Source organism: Muntiacus reevesi, chromosome 12, assembly GCF_963930625.1.
Source record: "Muntiacus reevesi chromosome 12, mMunRee1.1, whole genome shotgun sequence".
Taxonomy (NCBI): Eukaryota; Metazoa; Chordata; class Mammalia; order Artiodactyla; family Cervidae; genus Muntiacus; species Muntiacus reevesi.
Window position 1 is genome coordinate 8048443 of NC_089260.1, and position 27165 is coordinate 8075607.

At 37.5% G+C, this 27165-nt stretch overlaps 1 protein-coding gene across 2 annotated transcripts in view; it reads right to left on the reverse strand.

The window, feature by feature from the left end:
• C12H8orf88 (chromosome 12 C8orf88 homolog) overlaps positions 1-18578 on the reverse strand; it is a 29711-nt gene extending 11133 nt beyond the window's left edge. Inside the window, exons 1-4 of one of the 2 annotated variants that reach the window (XR_010658638.1) lie at positions 18297-18578; positions 9957-10055; positions 6946-7019; positions 1022-1094 (exon numbers count right to left, since the gene is read on the reverse strand). Coding sequence is in view for 1 of the 2 variants with exons in the window: in XM_065902732.1 (XP_065758804.1) it covers positions 1022-1094; positions 6946-7019; positions 9957-10035 (226 nt within the window). In the remaining variant the exon portion in view is untranslated. The remainder of the gene's footprint in view (positions 1-1021; positions 1095-6945; positions 7020-9956; positions 10056-18296) is intronic. The other variant, XM_065902732.1, reaches the window with a different exon arrangement.
• Positions 18579-27165: the final 8587 nt, after the last annotated feature.

The window sequence follows — 27165 nt, forward strand, 5'->3', positions numbered from 1 at the left end:
ACAATAGTTACATAGAAAAACAAGGTGAACATGAGCTCCAGAAAAAAGGATGGATTTTATGAATCAGGTATGTACTTTTCAGCTAGGCTACTGCAATTATTACACAGTTATATATAATATAAAGAGTGATAATACTCTAACTGAAACTTAAGTAACTATATGGTGGAGAGGGGGTAGACAGAAGAGCTGAAGAAATGAGGAGACTGATGTGGATATAAGGCCTCATCTTCCAAAAGAGGTTGCCAAAATATAATATAGAAATGAAAAATATAGAAACAATTTAAATATTTTATTTAGAATATGGAGTTAAGTACTAGAAGAAAATGTTATTAACAGGGTTTAATTACATATAAATTACATATACAGACTGGTTGACAAAATCTGGAAACTACATTAATAAAAAAACCTTTATTTTAATAAAAAGTAGCTAGTGTGGGAGAGACTATCGGTTTTTCCCAAGACCAGTTCTTCCATTCTGCTTCTGTGATAAAGTGAGCTGGTTGCAAAGCTAAAGATTACATTTTCCAGTCTGCTTTGTACAGCATGACTAAGTTCCAGCCAATGAGACATTAAGTGGAAGTTATATACACAACTTCTGAGTCATAGTTTTAAGAATCTTCTTCCTCCCTACTTCCTTCCTGGTGGCTAGAAAGAGAATGTGATGGCCGGAGCAGAGGCATTTATCTTGGGCATTAAGATAGAAGCCATGTATTAAAGATGGTAAAATCACAGGAGAGTTTAATACTGGGGATAGTAGCAACTTCACAGAACAGAATTAATACGCCAGCTTAAAATTTTACATATTACAGAAGATATAGAAATAAACTTCTATCTTGTTTGTCACTGTAATGATAGTCTCCTCTTTAAAGCAGTCAAACCTATAATTTGTAATATACAGAAATCAATCAAAAGAATATAATAAAATTTCTAACGTACATAAGGTTTGCAGGCAAGCAAATATTAACTGTACATGAATGCTAAGAATCTCTTATGAAAGTTGGTAATTATGGTAAAAATTTACCTTTCTTAACTGGAGAATGATGTTGTTGTTCACTAAGACCTTGAGAAAAGGCTTGCATTCCATTCGTCTTACACTATTGATAGAAGAAAAAAATACACTTTTTAGCTAAGGTTTTAAAATTTTATATAACACTTTGTTTTTAATCCATTTTATTTTTGCACACGTTGTTAGGGAGTATTCTAATTTCATCCTTTTTGCAGTTGTCCAGTTTTCCCAGTACCATTTATTGAAAAGACTGTCTCTTCTCCACTGCATCGTCTTGCCTCCTTTGTCACAGATTCAGTGACTACAGGTGCCTGGGACTACCTCTGGGCTTTGTACGCTGTTCCATTGATTTGTATGTCTGTTTTTGTGACAGTACAATACTGTTTTGATGACTATAGCTTTGTAGTATAGCCTGAAGTCAGGGTGCTTGATTCCTCCAACCCCACATTTCCTTCTCAAGGTTGCTTCGGCCATTTGTTTCCATGAAACAAGCTAACTTGACTGTGGTAATCACATCACAATGTGCATGTATAATAAATCACCAGGTTGTATACCTTTAAAACAAACCATGTTGTATAGCCTAAGTGTATTCAATTTGTATTTGTCAACATATCTGAATAACACTGAAAAACAGTAAATTTATTCTATCATGCCTGCACATATTAACCACTGAAAATGGAGATAATTTCAAATCTTTCATAGTATTCACCTACTAAAATTTTCTAAAGTGTCTTACCTCATTTAATTGTCTTATCTCATTTAGTTATCATAGTCTTACAAGGAAATAAGGCAAGCATTACAATCGCCATACTACAGGCAAGGGAAATCAAGACAAAAAGTATTTAGTAACAAATCCCAAAGTACACAGGTAAGAGGTAGTTGAGATAGCTTTTGAAACTGATGGCTACTGCATATAGTTTTTAAGGATGTCATCTGAAGGGGTACCGCTCACAGCATGGATATAGCAGATTTCCTACCAGATGGCAGTAAATTATCTTATTTTAACAAAACCTGCACTTTTGTATAATTTTCTGTTCCTCTTCCAATTCTTGTAAAGGCACAAAGTGGGCAGCAGTAGACTTTTTAAACCCACTCATTTATCAAAAACAAAGTGCTTGTTACATGACTGACAGTGTGCTTTTTATTGGGAATACAAAGATGGACACAACAGCCCAGGATTCATTTTTGGAGGACCCATAAACTAAAAGGTAAGCAAAACAATAAAATACTAAATCACAATAAAACTTGAGAAGTTCTCTAAATAAAGATATGCAGAAAGTACAATGGGAGGAAGGGGCATCAAATTTGACTTAAAAATTTCAGGAAAGGCTTTACATAGGAAATGATGCATAAACAATACTTATAGGGTTAATAGGAGTTAGAACTGGATGACGACTGAAAAATGTATGTTTATTGAAGAAAAGCAGCCTTGAGCTGGAAAGCATGGTACTAAATAGCTAGCTTAGGGAATGAAAAAAGTTGAACAGGCTTGAGTAAAGCAAAATAAACACCAGGCTTTTTTCCCCAAGGCAAGGCATGTTGCAATTTACAGTAAAATACCCCATCTGCATGTCCAGGTATTCTATTGAGCCTCTTCAATTTTCTAGCAAAAATGTTTCCAGCCCCTCTCACTCATCTTACACAAATGCACACCACCAAAATAAAGGAAGGAGGACAGGAAGAGACAAATTCATATCAACATCCATTTCAGGGTGAAAATTTAAACAGGAAGATTTATAAACAATATCAAAAGACAAAATCTAAACAGGAAAAATACTCTTATAGAGCTAATTTCTGTAGTATGAAAGAGCTCCCAGAAAACAATGAAGCCTATAAATAAGGAAAGGGCAAAGGCCTTGAATTGGTAAATACAGATGAAAGGAAATTCACATTACTCTTAAACAGATCAAAAATGTCCACAAATTCTTGACATTCTTTCATCTCTCCATTGAATCTGAGCAACATCCGTGACTGCTCAAGACCAATCTAAAAATGACAGGCTAAAAATGACAACCTAAAAATGGCAGGCTGGTTTCCAGGCCTCAGTCTTGAGGCCCAGACATTGTGCTGTAAACAGCCCAAGCCCTTTGAAGAGGCCGTTTGTAGGGGCTACCTCCAGTCCACAGGGCAGGTAAACTCTAAACCAAGAGCCAGCATCAGCTACCAGCTGTGTGAGTAAGCCATCGGGCCACCAATCCCGTCAAGACCTGAAAGCACTCCAGGCCTAGACAGTATCTGACCACAACCACATTACTGAGAAATGGCCACTGAAACCCACTAAGACCACAGACTCATGAAAGATAGTAATAAGGAGTTGTTAAGTCAATGTTTTCTGGAGAAGGCCTGGTGGGCTGCCGTCTATGGGGTCGCACAGAGTCAGACACGACTGAAGTGACTTAGCAGCAGCAGCAGCAGCAGCAAGTCAATGTTTTCAAGTAATTTTCGTGAGGTAATAACAAAAAAAACAGACTAAAAGAAGTTGTTCAGGCAGAAGTAAGGTAATGCCAGACATAAACATGGATTTACATAAAGAAATTAAGAGTGCTGAAAAAGGAATAAATGAAGGTAAAATAAAATTCATCCTTATATTTTAAAAAATTATTTTAAAAGATAGTATACAAAAGCAAAAATTAGTAACAATGTACTGTGTACTTATAGTACAAACTAAAGTAAAATTCTGACAATAGAGAAAAATGGGAGGGAATATGCTACAAAAAGGTTATGAGATCTAAGAAGTGAGTTTAACAAGGTCAATGTACGAAAATCAATAGTATTTCCGTATTTTAGTATTCCAAAATGTGGAATTTGAAATTTATAAAAAAAATACCACTTATAATAGTATAAAAAAATACAAAATGCTTATAAGTTTGACAAGAGTTCAAGACCCCTATGCTGAAAAATACAAAGCACAGAGAGAAATGCCTTGCTTATGCATCAGAAGACAATATTAAGATGGTAATTCTTTACAAACTAATTTTCAAATAATCAGAATTCCAATAAGCCTTTTTGGCAGAAATTTACGGGTTCATTTCAAACTTCTGTGGAAATGCAGAGGACCCAGAATAAGAGAGATAAATCTGAAAAACTATAAAGTTAGTGAATTTTCATTATCTGACTTATCAGAAAGCTTATCAGAAAGCTACAACAGTCTGTAAAGTTTGATGTGGACCTAAAGATAGGTAATCTAGGTAATCTAGTGTACAGTAAGACGGCTATAGTTGACAGTACTGCATTGCATACTTGAAAGCTGCTAAAAGAACAAATCTCAATGTTCTCACTACAACAAAAACAACAACAAAATAGTGATTATGTGAAATGAAGAATATGTTAAGTAAACTCATTATGGTAAACATTTTGCATTATAAACAGGTATCAATCAAATCATCACATTCTATACCCTAAACTTACACAATGTTATATGTCAATTATATATCAATAAAGCTCAAAAAATACATTATAAATCAGTAGAACATAATGAAGTTTAGAAATATTCACACAGTATGGTATACTGATGTCAACAAACTCTCAATTCAGTGAAAGAAAGGTATACAACCTAAACAGTAAAAACATGCAAAAGATTTGAACAGACAATTCACCAGAAAGAAAAAAAGAAAAGAAAAAGACAGATGGCAAATAAACTCATGATAAAATGCTCAGTCTCATTAATCATTAGGAGAATTCAAATACAAAATACAAGGAGATACAACTACTCACACACTAAAATGGCTAAAAATTAAGACTGACTATACCAAGTGTCAACAAGGATGTAAAGTAACCGGGACACTCACACACTACTGGTGGTACAACCACTCTGGAAAACATTTTAGCAGTTTCTGAACTGATTTAACATGATTCATCAATTCCACTCCTGGTTATTGTGTGTATGTATACACAAAGACCTGAACACAACTATCTACAGAGCATTATTCATAATATTTATCATAATAAATAAACTATCCTGTATTTATACAGCAGAATACTATTCCAAATTTAAAAGAAAATCACTACCAATATTTAATCTCAAAATCATTATGTTGAGCAAAAAAAAAAAATCTAACACCAAAGACTATATTGTGTGATTTCATTTATATGAAATTTTCGAGCAGCCAAAACTAATTTATAGCTAAAGAAAGCAGATGAGCAGAAGCCTGGAGCAGGAGGGAGCACTCGGACTAATGGAAGTGGAAATAGTAAGTGACTGAAAAGGAATAAAAGAGCACTTCTGGGGAAGCTGAAAATGTTCTATGGCTTCATTGTGTGGTTGGTTACGTGAGGTATATATTGATATTTGTCAAAACCCATTAATGAATGGATTCATTTTACTGTATGTAAATTATGCCTTAACAAAGTTGGTTTAAAAAACACAAAGAGTTGGTAAAAAGTGTCCTTCATTACAAATCATGTGATATCTCTGACATAGGTTCTGGTAGCTTTTGCATTACACTTGAAGCAGCAGACAAAATTTTAAGCTTAGAAGTAAATCTAATTAATTTATTTTTTATAAGGTTTTGCAATATTAACATACTCCTTTTTACTTTCAAAAGAAGGTCAAGGGCTCCAAAGAAAGTTGTTATACTATACAATATTCTTACTGTATTAAGAAGGTAAATTTTAACTGCTGGGACAGATTAAACAAAACATTACAATGGCTTAAAAATTTATATAAAACAAGAATAATTAAAATATCAAGGTACTGACACAGAGATACACAAAGAGATTAATGGAAAAGTAAAGTACAGAAACAGTCCCTATTTATATAAAGATTTATACAGTAAAGATGGCATAAATCTATATGGAAGGAATATTCAATGAATTGTACTTTACAACTGACTGTATGAAAAAAATTGACTCTATTTCTATCATATAAAAATTAATTTCAGGTAGATTATACACCTAAATATTAAGGCAAAACTTTAAACTTTTTAGAAGAATATGTAGGGAAAATGTCTTTTGAGTTTAGGGAAGGGAAGACTACATAAACAATGACACAAAAGTGAAATCATAAAAAAAAATTGATAATATGCCTACATAAAGATTTTAAAATTTGAAAAAAGAAACACACACAAAAAAACAATTCTTTCACAGACCAAGAAAAATTGGCAAACAATATGCAGTCATAAATCACAAAAGAGAAAATTCAAATGGCCAAATTAAACATAAAAAAAGATGCTGCATTTCAAAGCAATAAAGAATTAAAAATTAAAACCAAGAAAGATACATTTCTCACACATTAAACATGAAAAAAGTGAAAGTTTGCAATAACAAGGTAAGGCTGTAGAAAAATCAGAGTACTTAATGCATTGTTTGTACAAATCATTCTGGAGAGTAATCTGACAGTATATAGCAAATCTACTCCAGGTTTATATTGCAGAAGATCTTTCAAACATGTATAAAATATAACATATAGATGGATGTTTATTATATAATAGCATTTATTATAAAATATTTATATTTCTATTATAAAATATAAACAAGTATCATACCCCTCAACAAAAAAATGGAACAAGAAATGTGTTAGCTTTACACACACACACACACACACACACACACACACACACACACACACACACACACACACACACACAAAAAAAAACCAAGTCTATCTGTTATAGCAAAAGTACTAATACATTCATGGAAACAATGACAAATTGAGGATACTTGTCCTGGGGAAGTATAGGAAGAAAATGGATATACAGGTGTTTTTAACTACATATGTAGGATCTTTTAATTTTCTAAAATAAAACAAAATATTGAGATTTGAAAATGGTGAGCAACGGGCATAATGAGTGGTTTATTCTCTTAAGTGTATGCCTGGAATATATCATAACTTTTTAAAGTATATGACGCATTTAATATAGTACCTGACACACAAGAGTCATCTAACAACTGCTACTTTCCAGTCTGTAATGCTTCATTATTTTATAACTTCTAAGACTTACTCTGCTAACTCCACTTTGTAAGTACTGGGTGTTGCATGGATATTCATTCTGAAAGTTGAAAGGGAATACTGCTCCTGTTAGGAGAGAAAAAAAAAAACTGTTTTAAATCCTTATTACTTCAATAAATGGTATAATACCACCTAAAAAACCTTATGCATCTAGGATATGCTAGGCACTGTTTTGAAATGTTTTCTGAGAGTTCATTTACTCAACACAATGAAATGGAAGCTACTGTGTTAGGAGATGGGTTTATAAACATGAAAAAAGTTCAGAGACAAAAGACTTCATAGCCTATTTTTTAAAACAAGCTCATAAATAATGATTATAATAAAAATAAGTTACGTGACAGGTACAGAGAAGATACCAGGGGAGAGAAGATTGGGCTTTGGGCATATCAACTAAGGTTTAACAAAAGGAAATAATTCAGTCTGGGTCTTGAAGAAAAAGTAGATTTCTTTGGGGATGTGAGTTGCCCAGAGAATAGAGAAGTATGCTTTAATGCTAAAATTAATTTCTGATTTACCTAGCTTTTCTGCTTAATAAACCCCTACTCCTGTCCACATCTTAAGAGGACATAATGAAATGAGAGATCAGGGCTACCAGCCCACTCCTACCTACTGCTAAAATAGCCTTCGAGGGAAAAAATCCATGAAAAATGGAATCTGTACAAATGAGGGAGGGAGGGATACTGTAGAAACGCTAGTCACAGAAACAAGTAGCTGACAATGGTTTTATTTCCTTTGCTTTAGGACAAAATGAGACTTGGCTCTACACAACTGCTTCTTCAGTGTACCAGAAGAATGCTGAATCAGATCAGCATTGCTAAACTATGGTCCAGAAGATCTCTTCATTTCATTTTGTCTGTCCTAAGTCACGGCCATCTTCAGAGGAAACATGGCCCAAGTGGAGACAATCTTCTTTGTAGGAACCAAAGATGGAAGAACAAGTAGAGGACTGAGGAACCGTATCATTTCTATCTTTTCCGCTTCATCTCTATGTTCAATAAAAGTGCTATGTTTTCCCTGTTCTAGGTAGCCAGTTACTCAGCTGAACACATGGACTAAGCAGAATCAAAGTAACTTTTATACACATATATGTAAAATATAAGTATATGTAGCTAGTAATGAAAAAGAATAAAAAACTATTATTCCAATTTGGAATTAAATACAAAGTATTTCAAGAATTTGTCCAAAAGTTTAGTATTATGGCCAAGGGAAAATATTTTAATTTTAGAAAATTTAATTTTGGATTTCCTGAAAAATTAAGACTTTCTGTTCAGCTAAAGCACAGCCCTAATCTGTGAGTGTTGCTTTGCACTAATTTTTTTCAATTAGGTATTTTATTAAATGCTAATGCTCTCTCCAGCATGACTGCTCGGCAGTGATCAAAATCACAGGACATGATTTGCATTAAGAGTATCATTCTGAGCATAAGCCAGTTGTTAACCATGAAAATGAGACATAAAAAAAAAATCCATGAGTTGCTCATAAGCAAAAACTGTTCTTCCCATCTTTGCTGGTCTGGTAGACTATGAACTAGTAGACCATTAAGAATCCATTTCTTAACACAAGTCAAAACCACAATGAGGTACCACTTCACAGGTCAGAATAGCCATAATGAAAAAATCTACAAATAATAATTGCTGGTGAGAGCAATTCCAATCACTGTTGGTGGAAATGTAAATGGGTGCAGCCACCATGCAAAACAGTATGCTGCTGCTGCCGCTAAGTGTGCGACCCCACAGACGGCAGCCCACCAGGCTCCTCCGTCCCTGGGATTCTCCAGGCAAGAACACTGGAGTGGGCTGCCATTTCCTTCTTCAAGGCAGGCATGCATGCTAAGTCACTTCAGTCGTGTCCAACTCTGTGCGACCCTATGGACAGCAGCCCACCAGGCTCCTCCATCCACAGGATTCTCAAGGCAAGAATACTGGAGTGGGCTGCCATTTCCTTCTCCAATGCAAAACAGTATGGAGGTTCCTTAAAAAACTAGAGTTATCTTATGGTCCAGCAATCCCCCTCCTGAGTATGTATCCAGAAAAGAGAAAAACTCTTTAATTTTAAAAGATACATGCATTCTGATGCTCACAGCAACACTATTTATAATAGCCAAGACGTGGAAATGACCCAAGTGCCCATCAACACACGACTGGCCTGAGAAGGTGTGGTGTGCACACAGTGGGGCATCACTCAGCCATCTGCAGCAGTATGGATGGACCCAGAGAACAGTATCCTTAGTGAGGTCAGTCAGATAAAGACAAATATTATATGACACCACTTATATGCGGAATCTAAAAAAGCATACAAATGCATCTATAGACAAAACAGAAACAGACTCACAGACACAGAAAACCATCTATCTTATGGTTACCAAAGGGGAAAGGGAGGAGCTGAGGGATAAATTAGGAGTTTGGGATTAACAAACTATTATACATAAAACAGATAAGCAATAAGGATTTGCTATATAGCACAATTAACTATATTCAACATCTTATAATAACCTATAATGGAAAATAATCTAAAACTATATATATGCATATACATATATATGTGAGTGACAGTCACTCAGTCGTGTCTGACTCTTTGTGACCCCATGGACTATACAGTCCACGGAAATCTCCAGGCCAGAACACTGGAGTGGGATCTTCCAGGGATCTTCCTGGGATCTTCCCAACCCAGGAATTGAACCCAGGTCTCCCACATTGCAGGCAGATTCTTTACCAACTGAGCTATCAGGGAAGCCCATACATATATACATATAAAACTGAATCATTGCTGTACACTTAAAACCAACACAGTATTGTAAATCAATTATATACTTCGACAAAAAAAGAATCCTTTTTCATTGGTAATACTTCTAAATTCTTCAGAGATCATTGGTTTTCATTATCTTTAAATATCCACCATAAACTATTTATGTATTTTATACATATTTATGCATTATCTGGCCTTTCAAATACTAATTAGCTATTAGCCAATTAATTTTTTAAATATGGATACCAGATTACTCACCAGGGGGAGAACTCAGATGACGAACAGGTCTTGCTGGTTGAAGTGGTTTACCAATCAACTTTTTGGTTTCCATTATCATAAAGATCTTGAGGTTCCATACTTTAGGAGGGAAAAATACAAATTGCTTTAACACATATACTAACAAAACATTACCACCAAATGACCCAGGAATCCCACTCCGAGGCATATACCCTGAGGAAACCAAAACTGAAAAAAACACATGTATCCCATTTTAGGAGGGAAAAATACAAATTGCTTTAACACATATACTAACAAAACATTACCACCAAATGACCCAGGAATCCCACTCCGAGGCATATACCCTGAGGAAACCAAAACTGAAAAAGACACATGTATCCCATTTTAGGAGGGAAAAATACAAATTGCTTTAACACATATACTAATAAAACATTACCACCAAATGACCCAGGAATCCCACTCCGAGGCATATACCCTGAGGAAACCAAAACTGAAAAAGACACATGTATCCCACTGCTCACTGCAGCACTATTTACAATAGCTAGAACAGGGAAGCAACCTAGATGTCCATCAACAGATGAATGGATAAAGAAGTTGTGGTAAACAGACACAATGGAATATTACTCAGCCATAAAAAGGAACACATTTGAGTCAGTTCTGATGAGGTGGATGAACCTAGAACCTACTATACAGAGTGAAGGGAGTCAGAAAGAGAAAGATAAATATCATATTCTAACACATATATATGGAATCTAGAAAAATGGTACTGAAGAATTTATTTACAGGGCAGCAGTGGAGAAACAGACATAGAGAATAGATTCATGGACATGGGGAGAGGAGAGGAGAGGGTGAGATGTATGGAAAGAGTAACATGGAAACTTACACTACCATATGTAAAATAGATAGCCAACGGGAATTTTCTGTATGGCTCAGGAAACTCAAACAGGGGCTCTGTATCAATCTAGAGGGATGGGATGGGGAGGGACGTGGGAGGGAGGTTCAAAAAGGAGGGGATGTATGTATACCTATGGCTGATTCATGTTGAGGTTTGACAGAAAACAACAAAACTCTGTAAAGCAATTATTCTTCAATAAAAAATAAATTAAAAGAAAAGAGGACTAAAAAAAAATAGAACTTACAATTAAAAAAACCATGGCATTCATTTGAAGATAACTGTTTTATAAATTAAAGTGGAAAACACAAAACAAGAATTTAAAACAACCTGCAACAACCAGAGACCCATTTCAGCATCTGTCACAACTGAATATTCCCTCTTTAAAACATTTCCCTCCCTTAACTTCGCTCTTTTCTATAGGTTTTATTTCCTATTTCTTTGACTGCCTCTTTTAACTTCCTTAGATGATTCCTATTTTTCTCCAGTTAAATTTAGGGATTAGTCCAAATTTGGCTTTGATTCTCCTAGCTAATTTCATCTATTTTCATGACTGCAACTACCTATCTACATAAGAATGCCCTTATTTACACATCCAGCGTCTACCTCTCTTTTTAAAGAATGTGACAATGATAAATGGTTTACTGTGCATGACACATGGATGTTGGCTTCTGTTTCTATTATTAATAATTCAGGAGGTGATGAATGATCACCTCCTGAGTATATTATTATATTAACTATCTTTCTAATTGCCAAAAGATATTCCAATTTATATCTTATAGTATGTACCTCAAATTCAACATATCCAAAATTAAATTCGTCACTTTGACTCCAAAGATGTCCCTGCTGTTGTATTCCTTAAGTTTATCTAAATTAGAGCCCCTCATCAGAATCAGTCTCTAATTTCATTCTACCACCAAAATATCGCTCAGATCTATTTTCTTTACTCCCACCACTACTCTTTCAGGCCCCCGGTAGTTCTAACTGTATCTCCCTGGACACCTGCTGCTGCTGCTAAGTCACTTCAGTCATGCCGGACTCTGTGCAACCCCATAGACGGCAGCCCACTAGGCCCTCCCGTCCCTGGGATTCTCCAGGCAAGAATGCTGGAGTGGGTTGCCATTTCCTTCTCCAATGCAGCAAAGTGAAAAATGAAAGTGAAGTCACTCAGTCGTGTCCGACTCTTAGCGACCCCATGGACTACAGCCCACCGGGCTCCTCCGTCCATGGGATTTTCCAGGCAAGAGTACTGGAGTGGGGTGCCATTGCCTTCTCTGACCTGAACACCTAGTCTGATTTAATTAAATACTGTCTTTCCCTATGTACCTATGTACCTGGGACAAAATGAATATGGCCACATCATGGCACTTAGAGAACACTGTACTATACTATATACTAAACTGTGATGGCTGATTTGTCTTCCATACTAGCAAGAGCGAGGGACAGATTCTTCTCAAAGTAAGGAACAATATTTTCATTCCTCCTGTGTCCCTTGCAACTAACTCAGTACTTGGACTGGATCCAAAGTAGGTCCAAAACAAGCATTTGCTGAACAAAAAGGAGAATATAGCTTCTTTTCTCTCCAAATTATGATCCCTTTACACACATATCTGCTTCAAAAACTTTAGTTCCCCATCACCTACTGAATTATTAATAACAGAAACATGAGCCGACATCCACGTTTCATGCACAGTAAACCATTAACTATGCCACATTATTTAAAATTCAGAACAACTTTATAAATTAGGCACTATTAATAGTTAGAGCTCAGGTCTTGGGTCAACCTACCTGGGTTCTTAACACAGCTCTACCACCTAGTTATATAATTATGGAAAACAATAACCCCTACCTCCTAGGTTTGAGGACTACACAAGAAAATCTGTATAAATCATTAGCACAATGCCTGTTACATCATAAGAGTTCAATAAATGTTAGTTTTATAATTTTTTAAACCTCATTTTCCAGATAATGCTTAGAGAAATTAGGTAACTTGTCCCAGGTCATGAGTCTAGAAAGTGGCATATATGCTCATCCCCATGCTTCTAGAGTGAACACCCTACAGTCAAGCTAGCCCCTTCCTCTCTCTCCCCCCGACACAGGCAGAACTGTCCAGGTTTCGTTAAGTACCCTTCTTTTATGTTCACAAAGCACCCTTGCACCCTCTTCCAGTGTGGTATTTATTACATTAGCTGACTATAAAATCATAGCTCCATCACTCTCTCTAAGAGCCAGAACACTATCTAATATACAGCATCTCTCTAAGGGCCACCACAGTGTCTAAAACACACTACATGTTCAATAAATTGCTGAATTCATAAATGTCATTATGCTTCACCATATATCTAAACTCAGGTTTTCTGGAGTTCCCTCACTCTTTCTGCTGCTCTTCTTTCAACACTAACATTAAATAAAATAGTTCATGTGAAGTTCTCTGTGTGGGGCTTACTCGCTCAGTCCTGTCTGACTCTTTGCAATCTCATGGACTGTAGCCGCCAGGCTCTTTTTTCCATGGGGATTCTCCAGGCAAGAATAGTTGAGTGGGTTGTCAAGCCCTCCTCCAGGGGATCTTCCTAACACATGGACCGAACCCAGGTCTCCTGTATTGCAGGCAGGTTCTTTACCATCTGGGCCACTAGGGAAGCCCAAAGATAGGTGCTATGCTGAGTTGCTCAGTCGTGTTTGACTCTTTGTGACCCCACAGACTGTAGCTCGCCAGGCTCCTCAGTCCATGGGATTCTCCAGGAAAGAAAACTGGAGTAGGTAGCCATGCCCTCCTCCAGGGGATCTCCCCAACCCAGGGATCAAACCCAGGTCTCTTGCATTGCAGGTGGATTCTTTACCATCTGAACCACGAGGGAAGTCCCAAAATACTGGAGTGGGTAACCTATACCTTCTCCAGGGGAACTTCCTGACTCAGGAATCCAAATGGGGCCTCACATGTTATAGGCAGATTCTTTACGAGCTGGGCTAACAGGGAAGCTCAGATGAAGCTCACAAGAAGTTATCTAGTTCCTAACAAATGGTTAATAGTAAAATAACAAGAATAGTAACAACAATAATGATTTTCTTTCTTCCTCCAGGGGCCCATATTGTATTTTGACTATTATTTTTTCTAAAATATATCATACAAAAAATCTATCACAAGCCTAACTGATTAGACAGTTGAAGTAAAAAAAAAAAAACTGGTTTTGTGTATCTTAGTAGCTCCAACACAATCAGTTTTACCAAATACATCTATAAATTTAAATGTCTCCTATTTAATGAAAATTTTCGGATGTTTGAATGAATCAAGTTTTCCAAATTTTGATGCCTATCAAGACGAAGTCAAAAGTAAAACTCCACCAGATTTTCACTTAATCTTCCAGAAACTGATTCTAACCATATGGTCTTGAGCAGAAGTTGGTCTAAGAGACTGTTTTCCTAAGTATAAAATAGGGTTAATCACTTTCTTTACACACCAAAGAAATGCTTTCATCTAATTCTTTTGGACATAATTCAAGTGTTAAAATCATAAATTTATAAACAACCTCTCAAAGTTAGCAATGATAACGAAACACAAAATAGTTACTTTTTCTTGAAGTTTGGAGATAAGCAAATCTGATGCAAAGAGATGACTCACTGGAAAAGACCCTGATGCTGGGAAAGATTGAGGGCTGGAGGAGAAGGGGACGACACAGGATGAGATGGTTGGATGGCATCACCAACTCAATGGACGTGAGTTTAAGCAAACTCTGGGAGACAGAGGACAGGGAAGCCTGGCATGCTGCAGTCCATGGGGTCGCAAAGAGTCAGCCACAACTGAGCAATTGAACAACATCCCAAGTTAGCACCCATCTAGATCTGTAATGGGTATGCTAACTAGTATTTCAGCATGGTGAGTAACAACCTTTAAACAAAACTAATGCTGTATGTATTTGTTGACATTACACAAAAATAGGATATAATAGGAAACAAAAAAAGTATATGAAGAAAAAAAACCACTTTATTGACTGAATATTTTCATGTGAAAGAGATATTTTAACATGGACCTAAAAGCAGTCTAGTATTTCATTATTTAATATGTATCCTAACCCTTTAATTAGGACCCTAATGTCAATACTAGTAGTAGTAACTTTCCACCCTGTTCCCCATGAAAAGAATACAATAGACTACTTTGGCACACACTTTTTTTCCATTGCTCAGCTGAAATTGAGTTGGTACATTGTAAAGTGTATTCCAGCTGCTGAGCAAAGCAAATCCACATTATTCAAACCAGGGATTTTCAAGAGTTTAGGAGCTACAGAACTATTATATCAGTTTGCAATACAAGTAAACAAACAAACAAACAAAAAAACCCACCAAAGATATTTCTGTACCCTCCTACCCTTCCACTTTTCAATCTGTAGTAGGAAAACTACTACAAATTGAGAGGCCTGGCAGGCTACAGTCCATAGCATTGCAAAGACTCAAACACAACTGAAGCAATTTAGCAAGCATGCACTCTTTCAAAAATTTGTAGTAGGGGAACTACAGCAAAGGCTCCAGATATATAAATTCACATTTCATACAATATTCTATTCAATGATTTTTTAAAAGTAAACTATGCCTGCATAGAGACTGTGATATTATAGGAAGTAAGTTTGGGATGCATACTACATAACAGCATCATATCTTAAACAGTATTATTAATGGAAAGGCAAGTACTTACCTTATATAATAATAAGCAATTATTATTGTAAAACTGATCAAACATCATAATTTATGAAGGACAGGGCTCCACAAACCAAAGCTTAATTCTCTTAATTTAATTCTTAATTAAGAATTAATTATCTTAAAAATTAATTCTTAATTCTCTTAATTTTAATTGTGTTAAAAATAAAGACAGCTGAACTATAAAGTCATTATGTAAAATAACTTCAGTCTTTAGCAAACTCTAATGTAGAACTCCAAAAGTTTCCTTTGAAGCTACTGGTCCTACCTAGTGTAGGCATTTATGATATCAAGTGTTACAAAGAACAGTTGTAAAAAAAATGTAATCCTACCTACACCACTGAGTAGCAAGTAGTGGGTCTGTCATACAGCTGTCTCTGAAATGTAAATATATAGTTTTGTGGTATAAATGTTTCTTAAAGGACATTTTGATCCAATATCTCAAAAATTAATAGTATTAACTAACACATGCTGAGAAATGGTTATTAAAGTTTTTTTCAAGTTCACACATATTTAACAAATCATCTTAAAAGGCCAAGTGATATGTTGAGGTAGGTCCCTTCTATGCACATTTTTTTTTAAGAATTTTAATCATAAATGGAAGCTGAGTTTTGTCAAAGGCTTTTTCTGGATCTATTGAGATTATCATATGGTTTTTATCTTTCAATTTGTTAATATGGTGTATCACATTGATTAAGGCCAAGTGATATGAATAGAACACTGGTTTGCAAGTCAGGAAATCTGTGTCACTGCTATTCTACATCTAGAATACTAACTATATCTTAGGTTATTTCTTTTTTTTAAAAAATGTTGAACTAAATATGAATCCTAAGGGCCCACCAACTCTGAAATTATAAATTAACCAAATTTTTCTAAAATATAGTACCATGTTATAATAAGCATATATACTGATCAGATGGGGGCACAATTTCATTACCCAATGTATGCTTTTCTTTTTTTAATTAAAACATTTTTTTGAGATCTTGCTACATATTAAATGCTTTACATATACTATCTCATTTAATTTTGAGCCATACATTAACTGTTGCAGAAACTCATTATTAAGTTCCTTTACATATGAGAAACTTGAAGCTAAGAAAAATAAGAGAACTGCACAAATTCACACAGTTAGTAATTGGTAGAAATGAGGTTTTGACTGTAAAGTTCATGCCATCGTCTCTAAACTTGTGTGCTTGGCAAGTAAAACACACTTGACTCTCCACTACTCCATGTGGATGGACAGTACTTGTATGGAAAAAAATTATGAGGAACATTTATATGTATAAAGCCTTCTGAATCAGTTGATGTGTACTAATAATTTTCATTTCCTCAAAATTTTTCTTAGACTACTAAATATATTGTGGGATTAATATGCTTTCCTCATTCTGCAGACATGGTACACTGCCATTCTAATCCATATGATACTATACTTACTATGTACTATACTTAGAAACAGTATTATACTTAAAATATACAACTTAAATGCTAGATTTCTTTAGAAATTGCTGATGGTTCTGCTGAAATTAAGAAATAAGAGCATATAAAATTTAAGAAATAAGCTGAAAGGAGAAGTGAAAAGACATGCTTTCATTTATCTCATGTATATTTCCCATATAGGATTATATCAGATAAGATTTAATCTCAGTCTTCAACTTCAAAATACCTCTTTTACTAAGTTATGATTCCTTAAAGCCAAATTCTGATGTAATTAAGCAGCATAAACTGATAAACTGATAGAGGAAAAATAAAGGAAATACAGAGGACTAAAGGATAAACTAATTGTGACTTGAAAGACATTTTACATTCCACAAACTAGGTTGTCATATTTAGCAAAAATTAAATATCAAATATTTAAACTGAAATATCAAAAAGTTATAAGCCAAGAGTGTTCTGTTTTGTTTCATGCTTTCTGACCAAAAAAAATTTTTTTCCCTGTGAAGCATCTTTTAACACAAATACAATTTAACATTTAGGTGGGATAAATTGTCCAGGTAATGCGTGTTGGTCATTGTCATAACTGATGTAACTGTCCTTTTTCAGAGTTTTTATTTTTACAGTTTTGCGAAAATGTCAGCAACTATAAAGTTTTGATAAAATATTATGCTGTACATCTGAAACTAACAAAATGTTGTATGTCAACTTTCGTAAAAATGCGTGACCTAACACACAAGTTGCACAGAACATTTTCAAATATGGTTCATTAGCCATTTGATTTACTTCTGTGAAATGACCACGTATGTTTTTGGTTTCTTTATTCTTACTGGGTTTTCTTTTCTTACAGAATATAATTTCGTGTAATTAATTATTCGTTTGCTCTTTATTTTATTATTAACAAAAATAACTAATCTCAAAAACAAACTGTTGGTCACAAGGAGTACGGACGATGCCAGGATACGGGAAGCAGTCTTCAAACCATCCCACTTACCGACCCCCAGGTCGTGGAGCAGGTGTCCACACACACTTAACTTCTGGGGGCATTTTGTTTTATCAACATTCCTTCAGCAGTGTAACTCCCCGGGCCACTAGCCTCTCGCCCGGTTTCCCCCGCCTCAGCCCCCGCGCCTTTCCTGCCGATCCGCTCGCCCACTTTGCGCCCTAAGAGCCGCATCTTGGGGACCCTGTGGAGGCCTTGCCCGACTCATCCCAGACCCCAGCCAGTTCTCTCCCCGACACCCCAACTTCCCCCACGTCCGTCCTCGGAGACGGCGCCCACTCGCCGCCTCACTCCCCGGAGTCCTGATTTCTGTTCGCCTCGCGGCCCGTCCTCCCCGGCAACCTACCGCCTGAAGCTCCTGGAGGATTTCGGGGCCGGCAGCCGCGTCGCGGCGCTCAGTCCAGACACGACCGCGGAGCGCCGAGGGTGCCCGTCCGGGAACGGCTCCGGCGTCTCGCTCGAGGCCCCGACTGGCAGCAGCGGGGTGGGGCAGACGGCGGCCCTCAGAGGCTCGGGGCGGGCGCGGGGCGCGCGCGGGGCGGAGCCTCAGGCACCCGACCTACAGCGCTGCCGCAGTCGGGCGGGAACTGAACCGTTAAACTGGCGGCGCGCGTTTTCCTGGACGTACGGGGCGCGAGGGGCCGACGCTGCCCGCTCTGGAGGTCGCGCCTGGCGAGGAGAGGCCGCGGGAGGCCTCTCTCAGGTGCTGACGGGCTCTCCTTGGACGGCGCGTGCCCGCATGAACAGCCTTCAGGACCCCAGCCGGCGGTCCGACCTGCCTGAGACCGGGAGGGGGCGAGGCAAGCCGCCGGCTCGGGGGGCCGGGCGGGGGCTCCAGGCCGCTTCTGTGAGCCAGGCCGCCTCTGTGAGCCAGGCCTCGGGCGCGCTGACTGACGACTGTGCCCCTTCCGCGTCAGAGCCGCCGGTAGGCCCCGTCGGCGCTGCCCGCGCTGCCCCTGGCCTGAGTCTAAGCAGTGCTGAGATTTAGGGCGGTCAGGGAGTAAGGGACAGGCGTACACAGCTCACACAGACCGCCATCTTGAACGAAACTGGTTGAAGAGACTTCATCTGAATCCAAGTCCTCTGTTTTTAATCGTCACCTTTAGTCTTTTCACTCATATTTTTTCACCGTTGTTTTTGAGAGTCCCCTCTTGGTCCTTTCACTCTACTAGGGGACGTGGAGGCAGAACACAGGTGAATAGGAAAATTCCTGTCATTACCCGGCTCACAATCTGGTGGGCCATGGGCCATGGGTGCCAAGTGTTGGAATAGATTAAAGTTGGGATCACAGTGCAAGGAATGCCTGAATTGACTCTTAGGCTTGGAATGTCAGCTGTTTTCTAAGCAGCTTATGCTTGGTTTGTTTGCAGCTGGCTGTGGGAGGAAGGAGAGAAGAGATGGTTCAAAGGGAAAAGAAAACTTGCCTAGTAAGCAGTAGTTGCAGTTGGGGCAAACAGCAGTGGGGAAAGAAAACAAGTTTTCTGTTTGAATCTTTCATAGCTTACCTTTTTGAATACTTGAAAGGTCATTCTCACAGCACAGTGAAGGGTAGATTTGGGAGGAGGGAGTGTAAGGTATAGCAATATTTGTTAATGAAAAACGCATAACATGAGAGTTGTGAGTGAAGTTTTATTTGGGGCAATAGGAGAACTACAGTCCAAGAGTCAGCACCTCAGATAGCTCTGAGAAACTAATCCAAAGAGGGAGGGAGGAAGGGTAGTATATATGTGATATTGGTAAAGACTGGTAAAGGGGAAGTGCATGCTATCAAGCATATATTTTTTTTTTTGTAGAAAGTTTCTGCTGGTCTCATGAGGCTTATGCTAGTCACGAGAAACAATCATCACCATGAAGGACTTTAGTGCTTTTCTAGATTTGGGGAAATATAAGAATTGGGCTGGTAAGGTCAACTCCTGAGAATATCTATCTAAAGACCTGTCCTGCCAGTTTCCTGGAGCATAAAGTGCCTCATTTCTGCTTTCCACCCAAGCTTCTTCAGAGGGTGTTGAAGGTCAGCAGCTGCAGTGGCACATGATTTAATTCCTGTAGAAGTAGATGGCAAGCACCCATGACAAGTGCCAACTTGTGGTTGACATATTAAACAGGCCACAGAAGTCTTCCTCCGGAGTGTTTGCAATAACTGTCAGCTTAAAAAATATTCACAATCCAAAAGTTGAGAGTTATGTTTTATTTGGTGGGACTTTTTAGGACTTAAGACCAGGAGACAGCATCTCAAGTTGCTCTGAGAGAACTGCTCTGAGAAGTTGGGGTCGGGGAGGAGTTATATAGAACTTTGCAACCAAGAGCAGGTAGTCTGAACATCAAAAGTATTTTTATGAATTAAAGAAAATCAGATATCCCAAGTTAAGGAATTTAGTGCTTTTCTGTGTATGGTAAGATGCAAAAGTCTGGGTTCACTGGAGTCATTCTTTTCATATGCATCTCAGCTCTCCGGGGCCAGTATCCTGTATTTTTTACATCCTGACTTCCTCTGAGCTCACCATAGGGAGTGGTTACAGCCTGATGACTGCCAGATCACAGGTATTAGTCTTCTTGTGTACCCTTAGGGCTCAGGAATTTACATTTGGAAGGCCAGAACTGCTGATGACTGTGACATGGTTGGACTTCCCTCATGGCTCAATCTTTGTTTACTGTTATGGCAGGAAATACTCCATTTCTCAACTCCAATAGAAATAATGATATCTGAGATAAGTAATGAAGTATAGGGGATAGATCTGAGAGATGTTGCTGAAGTGAAATCAAGAGTTTTGTGACAGATTGGACAGAAGGATTGAGTGAAGAAGAAGAGAATCTATAGGGGTTTCTGAGTTGGGTGAACAAGTGAATAGGTGGGGATGACATAAGATAGGGAACTCAAGAGGTTGAACAGTTTTGGGGAGGGAAATGATGAATTCAGATTGGAACTTGAAAATATGAGATTATAAAAGGATATTTAAGTTGAGCTTTTTATTTATGTACACATACAGAAAATATATACCCATACAGAAATAATGTATACAACATGTTATAGATAAATTAGAACATTAAGAAAGGCTGTTGATTAAGAAACATATCCATTCCAGAAAGAAGAATTTAGAAAGGGGACTCAGAAGGCCAGTAATCTCCAAAGGAGGCTATGTAAAGGCAAGCAAAGAAAACTTGACTAGAATGGTACAACTGAAGATGGAATGCCTCTTTGAAAAGGAATCATCTAAGCTAGAGGTGGATGCTGGTGTAGGATAGGAAAAAGGTATTTAGGGAAAAGGAAGTGTAGGTATTAATGTCCTGAGATGAGAAAAAAAATGAAATTTAGCAGTAAGAAGAGAACAATAGTCTTAAGAGTATAAATCAATAAGTAAAATATAGGTAGTATATGTAGCAGAAGTATTTACATGGAATAGAAGTAGTATGAGGAAAGAAATAATTTGTGGGTGGAAGGGAGGAAAATATCATGGAAGGGTTTACAGGGGAGGTAATGCCTTAGCAGGATTTTCAGGGATAAAAAGGAGGTTACCAAGTTAGACAGGGCTATTCCTTGCAGGCAGAAGGACCTGTCCAGAAGCATATAGAATTGAAATACCAAAAAATATCAGTAATTCAGTACTGCAGAAACACAAAATACGAGATACTGCTAGGGTAGTGGTTCAATATTAGGCAGAGAAAGGGAAGAGCCTTTTATCTCCTTTCTAAGGATGTGGAGAGAGCTGAAGGACTTTAGGGTATGATAAGATCCTTTGTGTATGTGAAAACTGATCACCTAAGTGACTAACGTGGAAAATGGAGTGAGGAGAGGTACAGGCAGGCAAGGCAGAAACAGAAGCAGAGTGACCAGTTCAAATAGACTTTTACATGCACTGTTGATGAGAGCCACAATTAAGATAGGGGAGGAGCCATGAAGAAAAGTGCACACACTTGAGAGAACAGGGAGAGCTAGTGGACTGTAGAGGGTGTGAGAAAGAAAAATGAAAATGGTGATGCCAGTTGATTTAGGCAGCCAGATGGATCTCAGAAATAATGAGAAAATATTGTGAGTCCCCTGAGGAGGAATGGGATGAATCTAGAGGGTAGGTGGAGGGAAGGAACAAAGGGAAGAAATAGATGAACTAAGGAAACAACCACTGTAAGAGGAAGGGGATCCGCTGTGCAAAGTGTGGTAAGGGGCCTTAGGACTAAAGTTTTCAAGTGGTAAGTGTGGGAAATTTGCAGAGAGAACTGAAGACAGGTAAGCAACGTTGAAGAGTAATTGAAGGTAAAGATCAAAAATATGCAGTGGCATTTATCTTTGTGGTTATGGGATTCACTGGTAAATCTAGATGACAGACTTGGAATAATCAAGAAATTGGAAGCGTTATAGGTGATATTTAGGAATGGCAGTACAAAGAATTTTGTAAGGACAGAGGACACATACAATCAGACAGTGCCCATCTGAGTATTAGTTGGGAGGTGGAGTAGTTCTAAGTACGGGCACCAACCGTGCAGCTACAGTGGTAAATAACAGACAAGTAATGGAGATAAAGGTCATTGACCTTGAGGGAATCAAAGAACTGAGTCCAGACCAGAGTACTGGAGAGGCCATCCACACTGACATGTAAATCAATGGCATGTGATAAGGATGAAAATCAGGTACTGAAGTCTGCATTATGTGGAAGTAAAAGAAGACCTGTGGATGGCAGACAGTAGGCAGAGAGAAACTTTCAAAGAAATGAATCATATAGCAGATGTGTAGGAAGAGACCAGAAAACAATAAGGCTTTGTGTAACCTGAGGAGTTCTCTACAAATCTCCTGAGCTTACTCTTGATAAAGGCTGAATTACTAATAAAAATTTAATGCATTTTCTTCAAGATTATTTAAATACCAAATACTTGAAGCCAATGATATATTTGGTGTAGAATATCAGACACTGTGGCAAGGTTTTTCAGAAATTATTTGAATACTGGGAACTTATAGTAGTTCTATATCCAGACATTACACATAGGCATAAGACATTTAAAAAGAGCAAAATCTGTGATCACTTCCTATTTTGTAAACTACCTTAAATGAGATTTATTTACACTTAAAAAACTGAAGACTGTCTCTGCGATAGATCAAAGACTCTTACTTGTTAATTGCAAACTGTACTCAGATTTTTAGCCTTATCTGAAAACTTAATAGGCTTTTTTTCCCCCATTTTTCACACGGTATTCCAACTTAAGGTCAAATGTAGATACATTTATCAAATATAAAGAATCTTAGTATTTATTTAAATTTGAAACTGAGTATGTAAAATAAATATAAAAATTAACTTTTTTTTTTTTTTTTTAAGCATTTGGTGCTATTTAACAATCATTTAAATAAACTGCCATTACAAGAAAAAGAAGTTATTTTAATAAAAACTCATTGCAGGGACTTCCCTGGTGGTCCAGCAGCTAACATTCCATTTTCCCAGTGCAAGGGGCCTGGGTTTGATTCCTGGTTAGGGAACTGGATTCCCGCATGCCACAACTAAGTATTTGCGTACCACAACTAAGTTAGCAGCTGCAACTAAAGATCCCAAGTGCTGCAACTAAGACTTAACAGAGCCAAATAAATATTTTTTTTTTAAAAAAAGCAACTATAAAAACTCATTGTATGTCAATCCCCATATATTTAATATGTAATATTCCTGTAATATTTATTGTTACTCTATGTATTTATTTCATTTTTTATAATTGACAAAATCACAGAAAAATTAGCAGGATTATGCTGTAAAGAACAATACTGCATAACAACCTGGAAAGTTAGATTCATGAACTAAGGTAAATTGGACATGGTCAAGCAGGAGATGGCAAGACTGAACATCAACATCTTAGGAATCAGTGAACTAAACTGGATGGGGATGGGTGAATTTAATTCAGATGACCACTACATCTACTACTGTGGGCAAGAATCACTTAGAAGAAATGGAGTAGGCTCATAGTCAACAAAAGAGTTCACAATGCAGTTCTTGGGTGCAACCTCAAAAATGACAGAATAACCTTAGTTTGTTTCCAAGGCAAACTATTCAATATCATAGTATTCCAAGTCTATGCCCCAACCTCTAAGGTTGAAGAAGGTGAAGTTGACTAGTTCTGTGAAGACCTACAACACCTTCTAGAACTAACACTAAAAATGTCTTTTTCATCATAGGAGATGGAATGCAAAAGGAGGAATTCATGAGAAACCTGCAGTAACTCGCAAGTTTGGCTTTGGAATACAAAATGAAGCAGGGCAAAGGCTAACAGAGTTTTGTTAAAAGAATACACTAATCATAACAAGCACCTTTTTTCCAACAACCCAGGAGAAATCTACACATGGACATCACCAGATGGTCAATACTGAAAACATTGATTATGCTCTTTGCAACCAAAGATGGAGAAGCTCTATACAGTCAGCAAAAACAAGACTTGGAGCTGACTGTGGCTCAGATCATCAACTGCTTATTGGAATATTCAGGCTTAAAGAAAGTAGGAAAAACCACTAGGCCATTTAGGTATGATCTAAATCAAATCTCTTATGATTATATAGTGGAGGTGATGAATACATTCAGAGAATTAGGTCTGGTAGAGTGCCTGAAGAACTGTGGACAGAGGCTTGTAACATTTTACAGGAGGCAGTGACTAAAACCATCCCTAAGAAGAAGAAATGCAAGAAGGTGAAGTGGTTGAGAAGGCTTTACAAATAGCTGAGGAAAGCTGAGAAAGAAAGGCAATGGAAAAGAGAAGTAAGTATGAAATTGAATGCAGAGCTCGAGAGAACAGCAAGGAGACAGATTTTCTTAAATGAACAATAGAAAGAAATAGAGGAAAACAAAAGAATAGTAAAGACTAGAGAGCTCAACAAAATTGGAAATTTTAAGGGAACATTTCATGCAAGGATGGGCATGTTATGGGATAGAAATGGTAAGGACCTAACAGAAGCAGAAGAGATTAAGAAAAGGTGGCAAGAACATACAGAAGTATTATACAAAAAAGGTCTTAATGACCAGGATAATCATGGTGTGATAACTCACCTAGAGCCAGACATCCTGAAGTGTGAAGTCAAGTGAGCCTCAGGAAGCATTACTATGAACAAAGCTAAGGGAGGTTGATGGAATTCCAGCTGAGTTATTTCAAATCTTAAAAGATGATGCTGTTAAAGTGCTGCACTCAATTTGTCAGCAAATATGGAAAACTCAGCAGTGGCTACAGGACTGGAAAAGGTGTTTTCATTCCAATCCCAAAGAAGGACAAGCCAAAGAAAGTTCAAACTACCATATAACTGCACTCATTTCACATGCTAGCAAGGTTATGCTTAAAATCCTTCAAGTTATACTTCAGCAGTACATGAACCAAGAACTTCCAGGTGTGCGAGCTGGATGTTGAAGAGGCAGAGGAACCAGAGATCAAATTGTCAACATTATTTGATCATGGAGAAAGCAAAGGAGTGCTAGAAAAACATTTACTTCTTCTTCATTGACTATGCTAACACCTTGTGTGGACCACAACAACTGTGGAAAATTCTTAAAGAGATGGGGGTATTAGACCACTTTACCTGTCTCCTGAGAAATCTGTATGCAGGTCAAGAAGGAACAGTTAGAACTGGACATGGAACAACTGACTGGTTCAACACTAAGAAAGAATACAACACTGTATGTTGTCATCTTGCTTATTTAACTTACATGCATAGTACATCATGTGAAATGCCAGGCTGAATGAATCACAAGCTGGAATTAATATTGCCAGGAGAAATATTGACAGCCTCAGATATGCAGATGATACACCCTAATGGCAGAAAGTGAAGAGGAGCTAAAGAATCTCTTGATGAGGGTAAAAGAGGAGAGTGGAAAAGCTGGCTTAAAACTCAACATTAAAAAAGCTAAGATCATGGCATATGGTCCTATCACTTCATGACAAATAGATTGGGAAACAATGGAAATAGTGACAGACTATTTTCTTGGGCTCCATAATCACTGCAGATGGTGACTGCAGCCATGAAATTAAAAGATGCTTGCTCTTTGGAAGGAAAGCTCTGACAAACCTAGACAGCATATTAAAAAGCAGAGATATCACTTCACCAACATAGGTCCATGAAGTCAAAGCTATGTTTTTTCAGTAGTTATGAACAGATCTGAGAGTTGGACCATAAAGAAGTCTCAGGGCTTTTGAATTATGGTGCTGGAGAAGACTCTTGAGAGTCCCTTGAACTCCAAGGAAATCAAACCAGTCAATCCTAAAGGCAATCAACCCTGACTATTTCACTGGAAGGACTGATGCTGAAGTTGAAGCTCCAATACGTGGGCCACCTGATGTGAAGAGTCAACTCATCGGAAAAGACCCAAACGCTGGAAAAGATTGATGGCAAAAGGAGAAGGAGGTGATGGAGGATGAGATGGTTAGATATTATCACCTACTCAATGGACATGAATTTGAGTACTCTGGGCAATAGTGAAGAACAGTGAAGCCTGGGTCTCAAAAGGTCAAATACAGATTAGCAACTGAACAATAGCAACATGTATTGTTAAGATAAAATGAAATAAAATTAATGAAGTTTGATATAATAAAGTAAAAAATACTTTTAAGCTATAGTATTCTATTGTTCGTGAAATAAATATGTAGGACAAGTGTTTTCTTTCCAGACGTGAGTTACACACAGTGAACAGCAGGGGACACAAAATTCAGAAGTTATTGTCTACATAGCAATGCACAATGAAACCTCAAGTTGTAGTGGAAAGCAGATGAACTTTGGAGGCAGACAGACTGTTTGATTTCACCTTACTCCATCACACGTAAGCTGCATGTGTTGTGCTCAGTCTCTTAGCCATTTCTGACTTTTTGTGACCATTTGGACTATAGCCTGCCAGGCACCTCTGTCCATCGGATTTTTCAGGCAAGAATACTGGAGTGAGTTGTCATTTCCTCCTCCAGGGGGTCTTCCAGACCCAGGGATGAGACTTGTGTCTCCTGCACTGAGAGCAGACTCTTCACCACAAACCATTGGGGATGCCCACATATAAGCTGAGTGACCTTTAATTATTTAACCTTTCTGACTTCTTAGAATCATGATAACTATAACATGGAGATTAAATCAGTATATGTAAGGCAGTTCAATAAATATTAGGGTTTTTTCTTCAGTGCTTACTGTATAAATATATGCATGTACACTGAAACCACACTGAACAAATGTACATTTAGATTTTATGGTCAGTTTTCCAAACCATGAACATGGAAATGGCTATAGT